The following is a 17827-nucleotide window of genomic DNA, read 5'->3' on the forward strand; positions in this document are numbered from 1 at the left end:
GTTACACCTGACTCTCACAGAGGAAGACATATCTGAAAAAAATAGTGTTGTTCTAATGGCTTCCACACAGAATTCTTCTCTGTTCACTTTCTGAGTAGCCCTTCACACTGTTGTAATTCACTTAACAACAGGCGTTGATTTATTGGGTTTATGGGAGAAATATGATTGAAGGGATGAAGCTCATCTCTCTCACTGACCTGTATCTGATATTTTCTCTTATTCTAATCTAACATTTTAAATGTATTAGATATGTTGCTTCCCAAAGGTGACTTCAGAGGTGTATTTTATCTATTTGCAAGAAAAAGTCAAGCTGAAATGCAAGTGCTTTCAGTATTGGGTTGTCCCAGGAGATGGAGAGAGTTTTACCCCAGATTTCTTTTCTGGAATCAGATTCCTGATGTCCCATACCAGAGATTTAGGAAATGTTTCTAATGACTAACTAGACCTAAAGTGAAGCCTAATTAACAGTCCCTATATGCTTAAAAAAGGATAATTATGCATTTTTACAGTGCTCAGGTTTGCCACATTTCAGCAAAGATTGAAAAGAGCATGAACACAGGCACATATTGAACTTTGATATGAGAAATGTACTTGTGATTGTACTGATTGAATCATTTGCTAATCCATTTTGGGCTTCATGAAAATGTGAAAAATTAGAGCTTTCACCACATACACAAAACCCCAAACCCCTCCTGCAATTTTAGAATTTTTATTATGTTAGATTTTAAAAGCTTTCTGGAATAGCAGTACTACAAAAGAATGACATTTATCACTCAAGGAAACCATGAAATCTCCTTGTTGAAAACTTTCCAGAAACATATAGAAAAACATCTCTAAGGAATAGCTTATTTTTTTTATAGATCACTTTTAGGAGCACAAGAGAAGGACTAGACCTCAAAAAGTTTCTGGATAACAATTTATTTTTTCATTATTCCATTATACTGTGCTTAGGTACAATAACTCTGACAACAACTTTTTGATTGATTGACTCTGTTACTTCTCTGAATACTAACAACAACAACAACAATAATAATAACAATAATAATAACAGTAATAACAATAATTATCTGGAGTGGAAGGTGACTTGGATTGTGTGGAAGAAATCAATAATGTTCCTTTTTGCCAAACAAAGTTAGGTCTGCAAGGTGTCCTGACAGCCAAGGAGAAGATCTGTGCAATGTTCTGAACCACACAGAACTGCATGGATTTTAATCTAAAGTGCTACTTTAACTGTCATTGACTTCAGTGGAAATAAAGAATTGAAGAAACTGGATTTTTGTCTTCATTGCTTGAGATAAATCAGATTCCTGCAATTCAGGTTTACACAAGGCCTGGAGGAGAACTTCCACAGTCAAATCACTCAAGCTGATCTTTTTCTAAGAACTTTCCATAGATTTATCTTTTAAAATATACATACATTTGCAGAATGGAATCAATTATTAATTTATTTTTTAATTAAATAACCCCACAATGTCAGGTAACCCACATGGGGAAGTGGAAATTGCTGTTCTAAATTGTTCTTTGTACCATGGTTCCGGATGTCAGTTTTATTAATCTCTTATCTCTCCCTAATTATTTCACCTACAGACCATGAATTGTAGAATATCTGGCAACCATCCTTTAGGGAACAAATGGTTTTCACTATTCAAACAGGTGGGGCAAACTTTAAAGAAATACTTGTAGTAGCATAATTTCATTTTAACAGTACAAATAAAGCTCAAGTGACTGTAGAGAATTAATGAAAAGTGTTGAGAATGGTGGATGGGGTAAAGGAATGGAAGTATCTCCCAGGACATTGGGAATCTGGAGCTGCTGGACTGCCTCCCCTCACAGACAATAGAAATGCAGGCTCAAGAACTATGGTAGGTGTCTCATGAGGCTTTCTGATGGTGATAACCCTGGTCTCATCAAAATTGTCACAAGCACATCAGATAAAAAAGTGCCTTTTCCCTTATCTCAGAACATGGAAGGATATGGGAAACCTTATCAGAGACAACTTCCCGTGAGTGCTGCCCGCTATGCAAAGAAAGAACAAAGGCAGCTGTGTTTTCCAGCACAAGGATTATAATGCAATATCAGAATTCTGGCAGCAGCAGAGAGCTGCAGGAATTCTGCAGAACTCTGGAAACAGTGAGGCAATATTGACTTGCAGCAGGGGCAGCAGCCTCCACCCAGTGTGGTGAAAAGGGTGCTCAGTGTGCAACACGTCACAGCAAAGGCAAGGATGAGGAAGGGAACCAAGAAAGGAATAAGGAGATGTGCAGGTGCTTTACACCTTATGATAACCAACAGGCTGCATGGAAGGAAGCAAGAAAGGCTGTGTTTGAGCAATGAAGACCTTTCAAAGCTGCCTTTGTGATATTTTACCATATAAGAGAGTGGAAACAAAAAGATTCTACAAGAAGGAAGGATGAGCAGTGATGCCAGGTTGGACAGGGCTTGGAGCAACCTCCACTAGTGGAAGGTGTCCCTGCTCATGGCAGGGGTTGGAACTTGGAGATCTTTAAGGTCTTTTCAACCCTGACTATTTTATGCTGCACTAGAGCAGGGCACATGCCACACATCTCTCCAGACTGAAGATGGAAGATGTGAAACATCAGCAGCCATTCTGCAATAACTCCATCTTGAGCAACATCTGGGGTGAATTATGTGTAGAATAAACACAGAATCACAGAATCACAGAATCACAGAATCACAGAATCACAGAATCACAGAATCACAGCATGGTTTGGGTTGGAAGGGATATTAAAGATCATCCTGCTCCACACCCTGTCATGGGCAGGGACACTTTCCACTAGAGCAGGTTACTCAGAGCTCCATCCAACTTTGTCTTGGACATTTCCAGGGATGGGGCAGCCACAGCTTCTCTGGGCAACCTCTTTCTGTGTCTCACCACACTCATGGTCAAGAATTTCTTCCTAATATCTATTCTAAACCCATCCCCTCTCAGTTTAAAGTCATTCCCCTTTGTCCTATCACTACGTGTGCTGGTAAAAAGTGATGCTCAGTGCCACAGCCTCAGTGAACTAATGGAATATAAGTTTCATCCAGCAAATGGAATTTCAGAAACCACTTGGAAGAAAACATGGCTGTGTTGCCCACAGTACAGGTCGTTCTTTGTACAGCCAAGAAGTTGCTCACTCATGTCTCTGCCTCAAAATATTTATCCCACTCTTTTTCCAGAAACAGGAAAGAGAACTGTAAAACAGCCAGCTTGGAACTCAAGCTTTTATTTTGTGAGCATTAGCAGTGTAGCTTGCTGATCAGACTAGAAGTTGAAATTCTGCAAAAGGACAGGTCTTCTGTCTTCTCTTTTTCCTTACCCTGGAGACAAGAAAAAAACAAAATACAGAACAATGCAGCTGGATTGGTTCATTTTCAGTCACCTGTTCTGTAAGAAAGGTTCTTGCACAATGGGCAGCCCCAAAGCTGATGTCATTTATCAGCAATAAATATTGACAAGGAACAAAAAGGGGAAATGTGTATATATATGCAACCCTGGACTGGGGAGAGCCTTTCACGCTCCTGCCACTTCCCCAAGCACAGGAGGATTCTGGTGGATGAAGGTAATGTATACAGAACTGAACTTCAGCCTCAGAGATTTTAATCTTACAGTCTCTTGTTCATTGTACTACAAAGGGTAGTGAATAGCTAAGTTATACCAATAAATGATAATGTGATAATTGAAAGAAAATTTCTGTTTATAATATCTCAGAGAAAGAATGTAAAATAAAATACATCTTCTCTGAAACCATACTTTCCATAGGTATGAATTAAAAATTGCTTCAGTGCTTCTACTTCCCATATTTCTTTAAATCAAAATGTCAATACTTGGACCTACTTGCTTCTTTCTTCAAATGTGAACATAAAAGAATCCATTTTTCATGGGGTTATCAGTTATGGGAAATGCTTTTCTAATGTCTTTTGAATAGTTTTGGTATTGAATTTTTTTCACTTGAATATTGGGATACACCAGTACAGCTGAACTCAGAATTTTGTCATCTCGAAGTGTTAACTATCTGTGCAAACTTTCATGTATATATGCTGCTGAAATGTCTAATATATATTATAATAAGTAATAAGCTGATTATCTTTTCTTAATGGAGGGTGAATTTGTTATTTTAATGAAATTTAAAGAGGTAAACTCAGAGAAGGTAGAGGAAAAATATATCAAAATAACTGAAAAGACAAATATTCCCACTTTGTCAAACTTTCAAACCTGCTCTGTCCTGAATGCTGTATCAGATGGCAGGAGAAAGGTTCTGCTGAGGAATGAAACACCAGGATTAAACATAACAACCATGTTTTTCAAATATAAATTTGTTTACAGCTTTGAAGCTATCGATGTTTATTTTATTGTTTTTTACACTCAATCAAACTTTCATGAAACTTCAGGTTTTCAAGCAGAGCTGCCTAAAAATGCATTGCTGGCATTTGTTTTTCAGAAGCACAGAAGTGATTTAGTGGATTGAGCACTATTGACAGCAAAGGATGATTGTATCTGGGAACCATCATGGTTTGACTTTGAAAGTAAAGCTCAACACATTTAGTCCAAGAGACAGATTTGATGATAGAATATGGCAGCTGAAGATGTACAGTAGTATTTCATCATATTACTTTACATTTCCTGTTGCAGCACTTAATCTGGAAAGTCCCAAAAAGATTTTTTTCTGTGTGTATGGGCAAGACAACTCCTCTGTGTCTAAAAATATCCCTGCAGTTTAAGAATTTATTCTTCAATAATATCAGTGAGATTCCTGCCTCTACTTCATGCAAATGATTTCCTTATGAAATCACAGGAAAACAAGATAAAGAATGAATATTTGAATGACATGACACGACAAGGGCTAGTGATTCTAAACTAAAGGGGGGACAAACTTTTTTTTTTGTTTTGTTTTACAATGATAGTTTTCCTGTGAAGCAGAATTTCCTAGATTTCTATTGACCTGTCCAGCTCACACCATGGATTTTTTTCAGAGGCCAGCTCTAACAAATTTTATATTTGTTGGGTTTTGTTATCTCTGTTTCCCTTCTGCCTCTCTTGTTTAAGGCAGCCTGCTGAGCTCAAAGCTACTCTTCCTTGGGCTTCTGCCACATCTTTTTAACAACCAAAAAGACTTTTCCCCCCATATATCCTCATCCATAAAAAGATATATAACTTCTGCTTCTTTTGATGTGCAGAAAAAGCATCCTGTGCATATGAGTGGGTTTCAGAGTGTCTGTGTACACCTGCATGAGGTGCCTCAGGAGTCAGAGTGCAGTAGCCAACATTATTTGTTAATAACATTATATTTGAAGATTTTCTTTATGTCTAGGCATCAGATGAAACCTGAGGGTGATCATCACCATTTGCTTGAGTGATTATGATGTTGATTTAATGAGGAAACAGGGAAGTGCAAAAGAAATGAAGACAACATCCCATGTGTTTAGTGCTCCACTCCAAAATACCAAATCTCACTATGGATGATGCTTGAGAAGGACTCTGATGTGAAAGTACTGAACACATTTATGGGCTTTTTTTATATACAGGATGGAAAACATGAAGGAAATGCTGCAAATTCAAGATATCTTAAATAAAGAAGTCAAAAGGGGGCTGATTCATCTATTCCAAACATACAATTTTATGCTATTTCGAGTCCCTGCTTCCATGCAAGGTGGGGTCTTCTCTCTGTAGGAGGCAGTGGTGTCTATGCACAGTCTCAGCATATCCATATTCAGGTTAAACTAAAATAAACTTCTTTGTGCAGGCTTTACTTTGCAACAGTTTTTTATCTTGCTCACATTATGCCATAAAACTTATGCAAGAGAAACTAATGGATTTGGGGGGGGTTGTTTTGGGGTTTTCTCCTCCTGTAGAAATGGATCCACTAACTGCAATTATTCTCCTGACTGCTTTGCTACACCAATCTGATGGACAGGTAGGAACATTCATCTGTGCAAAACACCCATATCTGACTCCTTTGTATACAGATCTGACCTGATATAGTCTGATCTTATGGTCTCTAGAGATTTAGAATTACAGGGTGCAAGTACTGTTTATATGTTAATGTAACACATTGAAGATGAATTCTGTACAGATATTATTGTTATTGCTATTATTATTATTATTATTATTATTATTATTATTACTACTATTACTATTACTATTACTATTATTATTATTATTTAAGTAGTAGTAGTCATAGTAGTATTTGTGTATTGGCTGAGCAACCTGGTCTAGTGGAAGGTGTCCCTGTATAAGACAGGGGCTTCAGAGCTACTGGCTCTTTGATCTTCCAACCCAAATAATTCTGGAATTCAGCCTATCAAAATATTCTTCCCTTCATGGGGCAAATTTTTAAAATACATTTTTCATAAATAAATAATTTAAGATTCAGAAATATGATTCATAAATCTCCTAGAGAGGATTAGATTTGTAAGATATCTGCTATGAACATACTTGCATGAGAGCTATTAATCAATATCTTATTAATGAGTGAATAGAAACAAGTACTTTAGGAAAGAAAACTATCATTTTCTTCAATAAATCTGAGGTGAACCAAGTTGTAAGTTGTTCCTTTACCTGAGTACAGCTGTAGCCTAAAACAACTGGCTGAGATATTATTTCTACCACCACAAATGTCTTGAACAAGATTTATAAGACCAATTATTGGGGTAGGTTCAGTTGACCAAACAAAAGTGACAAGAAGCTCATAATTTATCTTGTTTATCATACTTCTGTTAACTGGGACCTTCACTGTTATTTTTTGCAGGGGTTTCCATATAAAAAAGTGAATGTTTTCTCCTTTCCTCATTCTAAGTCTCAAAATGAAAAACAAATTCTTGAGATGCACAATGAAATACGGAGATCTGTAATTCCCACAGCCAGGAACATGCTGAAGATGGTGAGCAGTGAATTACAGCTGGCCTGCTTTTCCCTTAGAGGAAGTGATGGGACAAATCCAGTATCAAATGAAACTGTGGGATGAAGGGATTAAGAGAAGCCTGATGAGAAGGACTTGGAGGTATTGGTGGATGGGAAACTCAGCGTGAGCCAGGATGATGTTCCAAGGGCTGGAGCACCTCTGCTCTGGAGCCAGGCCGGGAGAGCTGGGGGTGCTCACCTGGAGAAGGATCCAAGAGACCATAGAGCCTCTTCCAGGGCCTAGAGAGGGTCTACAAGAATGAGTAAAAACACTTTATCAGGGCCTCTTGCAACACCACAGGGGGTAATGGTTTTCAGTAGTCAAGAGATGATTCATTTAAATTAGATATAATAAGAAGATTTTTATGATGAGGGTGGTGAGGCCATGGCAGAGGTTGTCCAGAGAAGCTGTGGCTGCCCAGTCCCTGGATGAATCAAGGCCAGGCTGAATGGGGCTCTGAGAAACCTGGTCCAGTTGAAGATGTCCCTGCTCATTGCACAGGGGTTGGACTAAATGACCCTTCAAGGTCCATTCCAATTCTCTGAATCTAAAAAGAGAAACAAACCCTGGATGAAGGGAAGAGCTTGCACAGCAAAGGGGGAGCAGGAGCACAAGCAGCAGCTTCTCACACTGTCAGGATGGCAAAAGAGACTCAGATCTGCAAAACTTCTCCTATCCCTTTCCTCCCTGATAGTCCTTGTCATCCCTGTCCCACGAGCAGATAAGCTGGTCTGTGCCTTACAGTTAAACCTGCACAGAGACTGCAAATATTCCCCAGCTTCCAAGCCCAGCTGATGTTAATCACAGCTCAGCTGCACCTGGGCTGAAAATCAGTTTTGTATCATTTAGTCCAATGTGCCCTGCAGTGTTCATTCAGACACAAAGCTGATAGAAAGCAGTAGTATGTTATAAAAACCCTCTTAATAGCACCATCTGGAGATCAGGACTGTGTGGTAGAATTGTGCAGAATAACCTGCTCTGAAATCTTTAAGGGTTGAAGAAATATTGCTCCTGTGCCCCAGGAGAGAAATCAGCACAAGTCCTCCTCGTTCTGCTGCAGGCCATGGGAGTATTCAGTGCTCAACACCCAAGCCATTGCTTTGCTTGTTTTTTTTTCTTCTTCTCATGGGCTGCACTAACCTGTCTGTGACCTGGATACTTCTTCCTTTGTGTCTTTCAGGTGTGGAGTGATAAGGCTGCCAAAAATGCTCAGAAATGGGCAAGTCAGTGTGGCATGAAAATCAGCCCAAGAGACAAGAGAGTTATTAATGGTACTGGCAAGGATGGAGCCTGAGCTGATGGGTTAATGACAGTTTGCAGATGACCCCTGTGAATGTGAAAAAGAAATAAGCATGATTTTTAATCTGTTGTAGAATAGCTTTTTAGGATTATTAGATGAAAGGTGGCCCTGTACATGGCAGGGAGGTTGGAACAAGATGATCTTTAGCTCCCTTTCAACCCAAACCATTCGGTGGTTCTGTGATTATTAAACACAAATCTATAATTTCTGTCAGATGAACGCTCTGAAAGACAACTTTTTGGAAGTCCTTAAAATCACAGGGCAAAGTGGCATCATAGTCATCTGTTTTAGAATATAGGTACAACCCTCTGTCCCACCTCCCACCCTATATTTGGCTTCTCTCCTCATAAAATAGATTTACTTCTACTCCAGGTGTCACCTGTGGTGAGAATGTGTTGCTGTCATCCTACCCAAGAACATGGGCTGATGCAATTCAAGTGTGGTACAGTCAGTCCTCCAATTTCAAGTATGGATATGGAGCAACCTCAAAAAATGTCAATGTTGAGAGCTACACTCAGGTATGGAGACTTGAAACAAACTGCAGGGATACACCAGAATCACAGGAGTACACTTAAGCCAGCTGGAAGTTATTTATAATCCGGAAAAAATTATCAGTGTTATCAAACTATTATCTGTAATTCATACTCTGATCCAAAGATGAATGATAAGCTAAAATTCTTTTCCATCTGATTAGGAGGCAATGGAACCTTTTTTGGAAGAGCTGTCCAGAAAGGAAATATTAGTCTGTAGAAAAACTTTTAATTTAGAAATAAATATTTTCTATACAGGGATTGAAATAGTGATTAATAGTGATTAAGAACTATCAAAGAAAAATACCTATGATGAAAATATTTGAATTTCAACTTTAGTGTCCTGCCAGAAATTATGTTCAAAAACACTTGGAAACCAGAGGAAACTCATTTTTCTATGTATTCTCTATGACAGCTAAACCTTAAGTGTAAAAGCTGACTAGAAAAAAATTGAAAGGAAAAAAGATTATTTTCTGGTTGTATTACTTTGTGAGGGTTTTTTTTTTTTTTTTCACAAGAATTCACTCTGAAATAATGTGTTTTTAATCTACAGCTAATCTGGTACAACAGTTACAAGGTGGGATGTGGAGTTTCCTACTGTCCCACAGGCTTGTACAAGTACTTTTACGTTTGCCAGTACTGCCCTGCGTACGTATTGCCTTCATCAGTCATGATGATTATGGATATGTTTCCAAAACATCTTTGGCTATAGGATAAAATAATTGCAATCTACTTTAGCCATTTATACTTTTGAAAATACCAATGTGAACTGTGGGTTTAACAGCATCCTGAATATCAATATTTGTTTTATTTCGCATTGAAGGAGGTATTAGGGAAATTTTAGCAGCTGGACAAGGGTTTATCTCTGTCAGAGATAAACATCAGGCATAAATCATGCAGTAATTTTGACCACAAAGGAGAAAATCAGATGTAAAGTGGAAGCTGACCACAACTGAATATTCCCAGAGGTAAAGAACTGCATTTCAGATGGGTTTTGCTGAGGTTTGGAGCAACCTGGTCTAGTGGGAAGTGCCCCTGCCCACGGCAGAGTGTTGGAACTAAGTGATTTCTACAGTCCCTTCCAACCCAAACCAGCCTGTGATTCTGTGATTGTATGATTACCTCAATCATTAATTAGAAATCTATTAGAGAAGCAGAGCTAGGAAGCACATACATTTTTTCACCAGATAATGCTATATATATGCAATCAATCAATTAATTTTGTTTCTTTAAACTTTACTGATCCTCTTATTTATTTTTTTCTTTTTTTTTTTTTTTTGTATTCTATAAATATCTGAAACTATGGCATGACTGCCTATGAAAATACTTTTATCCAAGAACTTCTGGATGCTTTTCACTGCAATAAATAATAAACCCCTGTTAATGGCTCAGAGCTTCATGTTGATCTTGTTTTGTCTCATAATTCCTCCAAATTTCAGAGGAAATAACCCGATGCAAATAGCTATGCCTTACAGAAGTGGACCAAAATGTGCTGACTGTCCTGGCCACTGTGACAGAGGACTTTGCAGTAAGTCACCCCATCCTCCTTAAAAAAAAAACCATTCTATAATATTCAAGCCATTTTAATAGCAGAGCAAATGTACAAAGTTTATGTAGACATGAACAACTGGAATTTCTGGAAAATGCAGAAGTATCAAACCAGACCTCAGTTTCCAAATAATATTTCATATGTTTGCTTCTCTCTTTTTTTTTTTTTTTTAGCCAACCCTTGCAAGTATCAAGATCTACTTGGAAACTGCAAAAATCTGAAAATGTTGTTTGGCTGTGGTCACTCCCTGGTGAAGAAGAAGTGTCCTGCAAGCTGCAAATGCACCACTCAAATCGTCTAAAGTCCTGCTGGGTGTGATTACAGCTGCTGTGAGACCACCAGGAAGGAGCAGAACCCACTGTAAAGTGTATTCACTCTCAATGCATCTGCCCACTTTGACCTATAGGTAACAATTTTATATGAAATCTGGCCATTACTTCTGACTTAAATTAGACTAGTAGCTCAAAATAACCTCTGATGTTATTTTAGGTTTTGTAGAAATCATGGTTAAGCTACTAATGTGTAGCTGTAATGTGTACATGTACTTTGTGTCTTTCCTTGCAGTGGATCTGCCACTGATTTGTTTCTTTTTAATGGGAAACCCACTTTTAAAACACTTTAGGGTTTTTTGCTTAATTTGTTGAGTGACACTTTATTTTCTCCTGTTAACTTTTTGTTGATTGTCAATGGAATGCCTTCCTGCTAAATAAACACATGATTTACCACCAGTTCACAAACAGCTTTTAATTAAAGTTATTTATAAATCCAGGGGTGTGGTTTTTTTTTAATTTGGAAAATTCCTTATGGATATATTGAAGCTCTTTTGTGCTTCATGTGTGTGGTTGAGAAAGGAAAAGAGGTACAAAGCAAAAAAGGAGGTAATTTTTTGTACAGGCAAAATAAGAGGCACAGGTTGTATCTGTGACTTTTCCTCTGACCTATTCACAAAAATTCCTCTACATCTGCCTGCAGGCACGAAATGATAACTTTGTTCTTGTGGCTCTTTCCCACTAACTTTGCACCACATGGGTGCCCCAGCAGGCCTCCAGCTGCTCCTGAAAGGGTCCTGGTTTTCCACAGCCCTGGAATCACATAAACCAGCCTTGAGCAGGGCAGAACTCATCACCTTCACTTCTTATTTCAGACCAGTAAAAATAATTTTTTCCACAAGACTGCAATTCTAGGTAAAGACACAAGAGGGTGAGCCATACCCAGACATAAACCTTGCATTGCTTCTTCATTTTTCTACCTGTATAAAGGATATCTCTTTTTATTAAAGTCCTGAGGCTAGTCTGGCTGATTTTAACACTTGCTTCCACAAAGTTTCTTAGCTAATATTGGCTCAAAAATAATTAAAATATATAGAAACTGTTTGGCAGTGCTTTCCTCCCCTCTACTGTTTCATCCTGTTTCTGCTGGTCAAATTATCATCATCATATTAAAAAAATTGACAGTGTTGAATTAGAGAAACATGTGGTTTCCAGGACACAAATTACTAATTCTGGTAGCCTTGATTTTCTACCTTCCTGAAGCTCAGTTTCACCTTCATGGCCACTGTGCAAAGCTCTAAAGAAGCTGGAAAGAGACTTTTTACAATGGCATAGAGCAATAGGACAAGGGCAAATGGCTTCAAACAGAGAGAGGGCCGGGTGAGATTGGGTATCAGGAAGAAATTCTTTGCTTTGAAGGTGATGAGGCCCTGGCACAGGTTGCCCAGAGGTTGCTGCCTCATGCCTGGAAGTGTTCCAGGCCAGGTTGGATGGGGCTTGGAGCAGCCTGGGATAGTGGAAGGTGTCCCTGCCCATGGCAGGGGGTGGAACAAGATGATCTTTTAGCTCCCTTCCAACCCAAACTTTGATTCTATGATTTGTAGAGAGTGTAATTCAAACCAAAGCTGGTGAAAATTTCCAAAAAAAACCTGTGTTTTCCTCAGAAAAACACTAACCTGTAAAACCCCAAGTCTCTCATGGGAGGATACATAATTTTGGCAAAACTCTCATGTGCTTTCTGAGTTATTTCCCAAGTTCTTTCTCTTTTCACCCCCTTTATCTGGGCCAATGAATATTTAACAAGGAATTAGTTTATTATCAGAGATTTCTGATAAATCTCCCTCCCCAGAGAGCCAAGTTTTATGCTCTGGATATCCAGCTATGATGTTTGAGCACAGCAGCAGCAGCAGCTGGAAGCGATCTCCTACACCTTGAGGGGCCACCCTGGAGCACCAGACACCTGCTGGGTTCCTGCAGGGTATCCAGGCACAACCTCTGTGCTTTTGGTGGAGATTTCAAAAGATTCTGCTTCTCTACTGATGTGGGGTAGAACAAATAGGAGGTGAGATGAAATGCTGCCCAGGTGTTCCTGTTTCTCAGGGCTGACATCAAGGAGTGCTTGGGATACTCCACTTTGTTGTTCATGTCCCAGTGAAAGCTGAAGTGCTGCTGAGTATGGGTTTATCACATACAGATGGGGTAAAAGCAATATGACATTTTCTGAGATCCAGCACGTAAAATGACATTTCTTTACTTGCCTGTATTTTCACAAACCTATTTTTCATACTGGTGTCTTGACAGTGGTTTCACTTTTGATACTAGGATGGGCTTTTTGGTTTGTGCTGAACCGTGTTACCTTTTAGGTGTTAGTCCAGGCAAGATGCAAATAACACCAGGAATTTCTTACAATTTCTATTCTGGTTCAAAAGAAGCACATATGCTGAGAGATGATAAGAGCAACTACTACAGAACAAGCCTAAGCCTTATCTGTGGAGAGGGGTGTAAGAGCTGTTAGCTCACATGACAAGGGCCTAAAACACAGTTTTGTGTATTCACAACCTTTTGAACAAAGGTTATGAATTAACAGTCTGACAGTTTCTGAAGAAAGAATATTTTTGATATTTAAAATGCACCAGCTGCAGCAGTTTCATTAGCAAATTGGGCTAAACCTAAGGGAAGGTCATTATTTTCAGTATCCCAGTGTGTTGCTGAGTGCCATGGGCCTGAATCTCCTGTTTTTCTCCATCTGTTGCAATGTTAGAACAAATCTTCCACAAAACTCGCCTCACACTTGTTCTTGACAAATCTCACCAACAGGTTAACATGAAATTACAGAATCATTAAGGTCAGAAAAGACCTTCACCATTAAACCATGAGCTCAAGTGCCACTTCCACATGCCTTTTAAACACCTTCTGAGTTGGTGACTTCACCACTTCCCAGGGCAGCCCATTCCAATGTTTGACAGCCCCTTCCATGAAGAAATCTTCCCTAATATCCAACCTAAATCTTCCCTGGAACAACTTGAGGCTACTCCCTCAAGACCTCATACTAAATATAAAGCAAGGGTTGGAAACCTTCACATGACATTAGAAAATTTGTATTGTCAGAATATCCAATTTATTCCCATAAAATAAAATCCTGGCAAGATGTTTGAGCAGAAACCCAAGCAGAAAAGGTCCATCAGAGCAGGGACAGGAGAGGATGTTCCCCACCCCTGGGCTGCTCCCACCTCTCTAGGACAAGCTGCCAAAAATGGGATTCCTCCAAATATAAAGGCCATGGTCAAACTGTGAAAAACAGGAGATGGACTCTCTGATTAAGAACTTTCTTGACAGCTCCTGTCTCCACTCTAGGCTGTGAGAAAGACTTTTAACCCCCGAGCAAGACATTTGACCTGCGAGCTTCAGCCTCACCGACTGCAAGGCAGAGATAACCCACACAGTCAGGGCAAGGAAGATTAATTAGTGAACACTGAGAAAGAGCCCACAAAGCGCTAGGTCCTGTAAATTATAATATCACATTTGATAGCCACACCTCCAGCATAATTATATCTCAGTTTAACCACAAGTCAGAGGGGACAGGGGGCACTGGGAGATAGAAGCCAGGACGTGACACTCCCTCCTGACCCACGGGTGACGTCTGAGGTTCGTGGGCTGGTCACTGGGCTCTGGGGTCTGTGAGAGGCCAGCTCAGGCTGCTCCCCACAACTAACAGATACTCTGACACCAGCATCAATGACAATCCTGGAAGGAAGGCAAATTTTAGGAGAAGTTGAGGTAGCAAACTGGCATGGAAAAGGGCCATGTTAAATATTCATTCAGGCACCGATGAAGAGCCCAAGCTCAACACATGTAGCCGGAAATCACTCTTTAAAATCGTTATCATCTGATTCCTAGTTTTTTTCCCCACAGAAATGACCATTTGAAAGCAAATTATATTTCTCACTTGGTGTTTTTCACCATTAACACTCCTCTGCTTTCTTTTCTCCCATTGCCCCATGAAGTGCTGAAAGTAAAAGAGGAAAAGATTTTCCTGGATGCCACACTAAAATCAAATTATGTTTTTTTATTTATTTTGTTGAATGAACCACAAGATTTTTTGTTTCATTCACTGTTTTTAATCCACCAGGGTTTTTAGGGCATTCAAAACCATTCATCTTCTTTAAAAAGTCTTTTCCCAATGTAAACAAATTGCAGAAAACTACATTAAAGATAACAAAGGAAGTGTTATCTTATATTAAACATGTTATTTTTATTTAGCAATATACAGCATTCTTTTTTAATTATCTTCTGATATACAACAGGCATATATGATAAATTTCCCACAAAGTGATTGCAGAAGGGTCAAAAGAGGCTTATTTTGGCAAAAATGAAACTTGCAGCCCTTGTAGCCCTTGCGATTTTTGCACAGGACTGGCACACTGAGGAGTCAGGGACAGTTTCTGAGCACTACTGCTCCTGAAGCACAGAAATGACAGAATTTCTGTAAATTCAAAGCAAGAATAGATTCACCTCTTATTTAAATGTGGCTGTGCAACTCTAGTCAGATGATGGGGGTGATTTCCCATGTTCACCCAACAACGTACCAGAAAATTTCTCAGAAAAGAGACTCTTAAATTGATTTTTCCTTTCTAGGAGTGGCTCCTGTGCAGGTGCCACTATTTCTTATGGCAAGAGATATTTCTCAACATCTTGCATTTCATGCTTTATTGTCAGCAGAAAACCAAGATAGATAGATAGATAGATAGATAGATAGATAGATAGATAGATAGATAGATAGACTTCATTACTAAATTAACTGAAAAAAGCCCATTTCTAAGCATTATAACTGGACAGGTCAGCAGCACCTTTCCAACTGAATGAAGACATAAAAACTTTACAAACAGAATGCAAAATATTTATTCAAGGTATTATGTGGTAACCCACCTACAATAGCAGGAAAAGTCCTCAATGACCTAAAAATTCCATGCTTCTGAAGAGACAAATGCTGGGTGATTGCACAGGGAATAAATGTCAGTCACAATAAATTAAATGCTGGAAGCAGTGATCATGCTTCTTCCACAGATAGCAGTGGCTCAGTGTGCATGAAGAAATCAGTTTATAAATGGAAAAGGAGAAAAATGGCAATGGAAAAGAATTGTGTAAAGAAACTGGAAGGGAAAGGTGAAACAAAAACAAGCTGTAGAGTGTAAAGGCAGGAAGATAAACTTTGTGATAAGGGAGAAGCCACACAAAGATGTGGAAATTTGCTGGGCAGGTAAAACAGCCAGAAATATCAACAATCATCAGAACCTAGTGTTTAATAATGAGCACTGTGGAGGGTTTAGCCTCTTTGAAGCCTCTCCCTCCACCATGGCCCAGGAGCACCATTTTGGCCCAGTTTCTCTCTGGTCTTGGTTTTTGTCCTGCCTCCTGGATGAGCCTTGGACCATCCTTTCTGTAATCAGTAAGCATAAGGATGGGTGCACTGGAAACAGAAAACCAATCCAGACCATTTTGGCATAATATTAACCATAGCATGTCATAAACCAAGCTTAAACCTTTGAATCTTAGCTTATTCCAGTGGCCTTGCACTAAGAGTCATTGGAGATCTAGACAGACCAGCTGAACAAACCAGTATAAAGATTTTTATCCTCATTTAAGTTAGTTACTTAACACTCTACACATGTTTTAGAGGTAAATGAGAGGTATCTAAGGAGAATGTGGCATCTAATGAGCTATAGCACAAAAACTTGTACTTTCACAGCCTAGTAAGAGAATTTCAGAGATTGGATTTTTCCACTGAGGTAATTTTTCCTTCCATACTCATTTTTATTTGCTCCCAGTTCATTGTAGTACCTCCTGCGCTGGCTTGTCCCGGAAGGGGTGTTGTATTTCAGACAGTAAGTTGAGTTGTAGTTGTTCATTGAATTTGTCCTTGGCCCATTGTGAGGAAATAATAAATTCATCTTGTCAGTTCAATAGCAAAGGACTACTTGGGGATAGTCAGTGATTAAGAACCTACTTCCTGACAATTAAAAAACAGGCATGTAAATTAATTATGAAGGTCACAAATCATGTTGTCCATCAGGTCAGCTTTCGAGCTGCCAACAAAGAAGTCCCTACTTGCCTAACATTCAGCCAGTTGTACACAGGAAAAACAAACAATATGGGAGTTTCTTATAGGAATTTGTTATGTGCTAATTGTTCTGCCCACATTTGCAACTTCTGCCAAGGTCAGAAGGATTAGAGCTTGTGGGTCAGTGTGGACACTCAGATGAAACACACACAGTTTGTGTTGGGGTTTAACTTGTGGTGTGGCTCAGAGTTTACAAGCACCCACTGACTCAAGAAATTTTATAGTTACTGTCTCTCTTTGGCTTGACAAATCCTTATGTGGACCAGACCAACTATTTCATGCTACCACTAATCCTGATGCTGCTGTACCACTGAGAACATCACAGCTCAGCCTCCAGAGGCTGGTGGTTGTATAAATGATAGAAGGGTCACACTTAGCTGGAGGTTTTCTGAGATTGCTCAGATTGACCTATGCTTGTGTCTGCTGATTTAAGAAAGGAATGCATCATGAAAAGTCAGCGAAGAACAAAAGACTTTTGGAATCATGGAATCACAGAATGGTGTGGACTGTGAGGGACCAAAAATAACATCCATTTCCAACCTCTCTGCCATGGGCAGGAAAACCTTCTGCTATCCCAGGTCTTGCTCCAAGCCCCATCCAACCTGGCCTTGGGCACTTCCAGGGATGGGGCAGCCACAGCTTCTCTGGGCACCCTGTGCCAGGGCCTCCCCACCCTCACAGGGAAGAATTTCTTCCTAATATCCAAGACTCAATGCAATTCTCTTCAACTTCCTTTACAAGTGTCTTTTCCGAGTGCTCTTCGGCATGACACATAGAGTGAACACAAATCCAGGTGTACTCCCAGCTGTAGAGTGGATTTTGAAACCTAGAAGCAGCCAGTCCTCTGTAAGGGAAGACAACTGAGATGATTCACTGCCGTGTCTGAAGTCATCTCCTTGTGCTTTTTCAGAAGCTTAACTCCTCCTTGCCTTTTGAAACAGACTCTGTAGGGGATTTCACACAGGCAGGAACAGCCACACCAAGTGCCCTGTTACAAGCACAGGGGACTGATGGGGAGCAAGAGAATCACTTTAACATAAGAAAAGTCAATAACAATATATGATTCATCACTCATACCATCTAAACTAAAACACAGACATCTAATTGCTAGTATTTCTTATTGCTTTCTCAAAATAATAGGTAGAGCTTCTAGATG

At 39.4% G+C, this 17827-nt stretch overlaps 1 protein-coding gene across 1 annotated transcript; it reads left to right on the plus strand.

Annotated features, from left to right (window-relative positions):
* Positions 1 to 701: 701 nt before the first annotated feature.
* Positions 702 to 11052, plus strand: LOC111944122 (cysteine-rich venom protein-like). Its single transcript, XM_023946917.2, has 8 exons — positions 702 to 3566; positions 5857 to 5918; positions 6753 to 6884; positions 8086 to 8176; positions 8578 to 8723; positions 9289 to 9383; positions 10175 to 10263; positions 10458 to 11052. The coding sequence occupies exons 1-8, from the start codon at positions 3479 to 3481 to the stop codon at positions 10583 to 10585; spliced, it is 831 nt and encodes a 276-aa protein (XP_023802685.2). The 5' UTR covers positions 702 to 3478; the 3' UTR covers positions 10586 to 11052.
* The last annotated feature ends 6775 nt before the right edge of the window (positions 11053 to 17827 follow it).

The sequence above is a fragment of the Cyanistes caeruleus genome, chromosome 2, assembly GCF_971803275.1.
Source record: "Cyanistes caeruleus chromosome 2, bCyaCae1.hap1.1, whole genome shotgun sequence".
NCBI lineage: Eukaryota > Metazoa > Chordata > Aves > Passeriformes > Paridae > Cyanistes > Cyanistes caeruleus.

Bases quoted from the DNA above. Each gene is read 5' to 3' on its own strand.
- LOC111944122 (XM_023946917.2), top strand. From the start codon at position 3,479: ATGTGTATATATATGCAACCCTGGACTGGGGAGAGCCTTTCACGCTCC. The intron at 8,724-9,288 runs GTATGGAGACTT...TTTAATCTACAG, and splicing joins ATGTTGAGAGCTACACTCAG to CTAATCTGGTACAACAGTTA. The intron at 10,264-10,457 runs GTAAGTCACCCC...TTTTTTTTTTAG, and splicing joins CTGTGACAGAGGACTTTGCA to CCAACCCTTGCAAGTATCAA.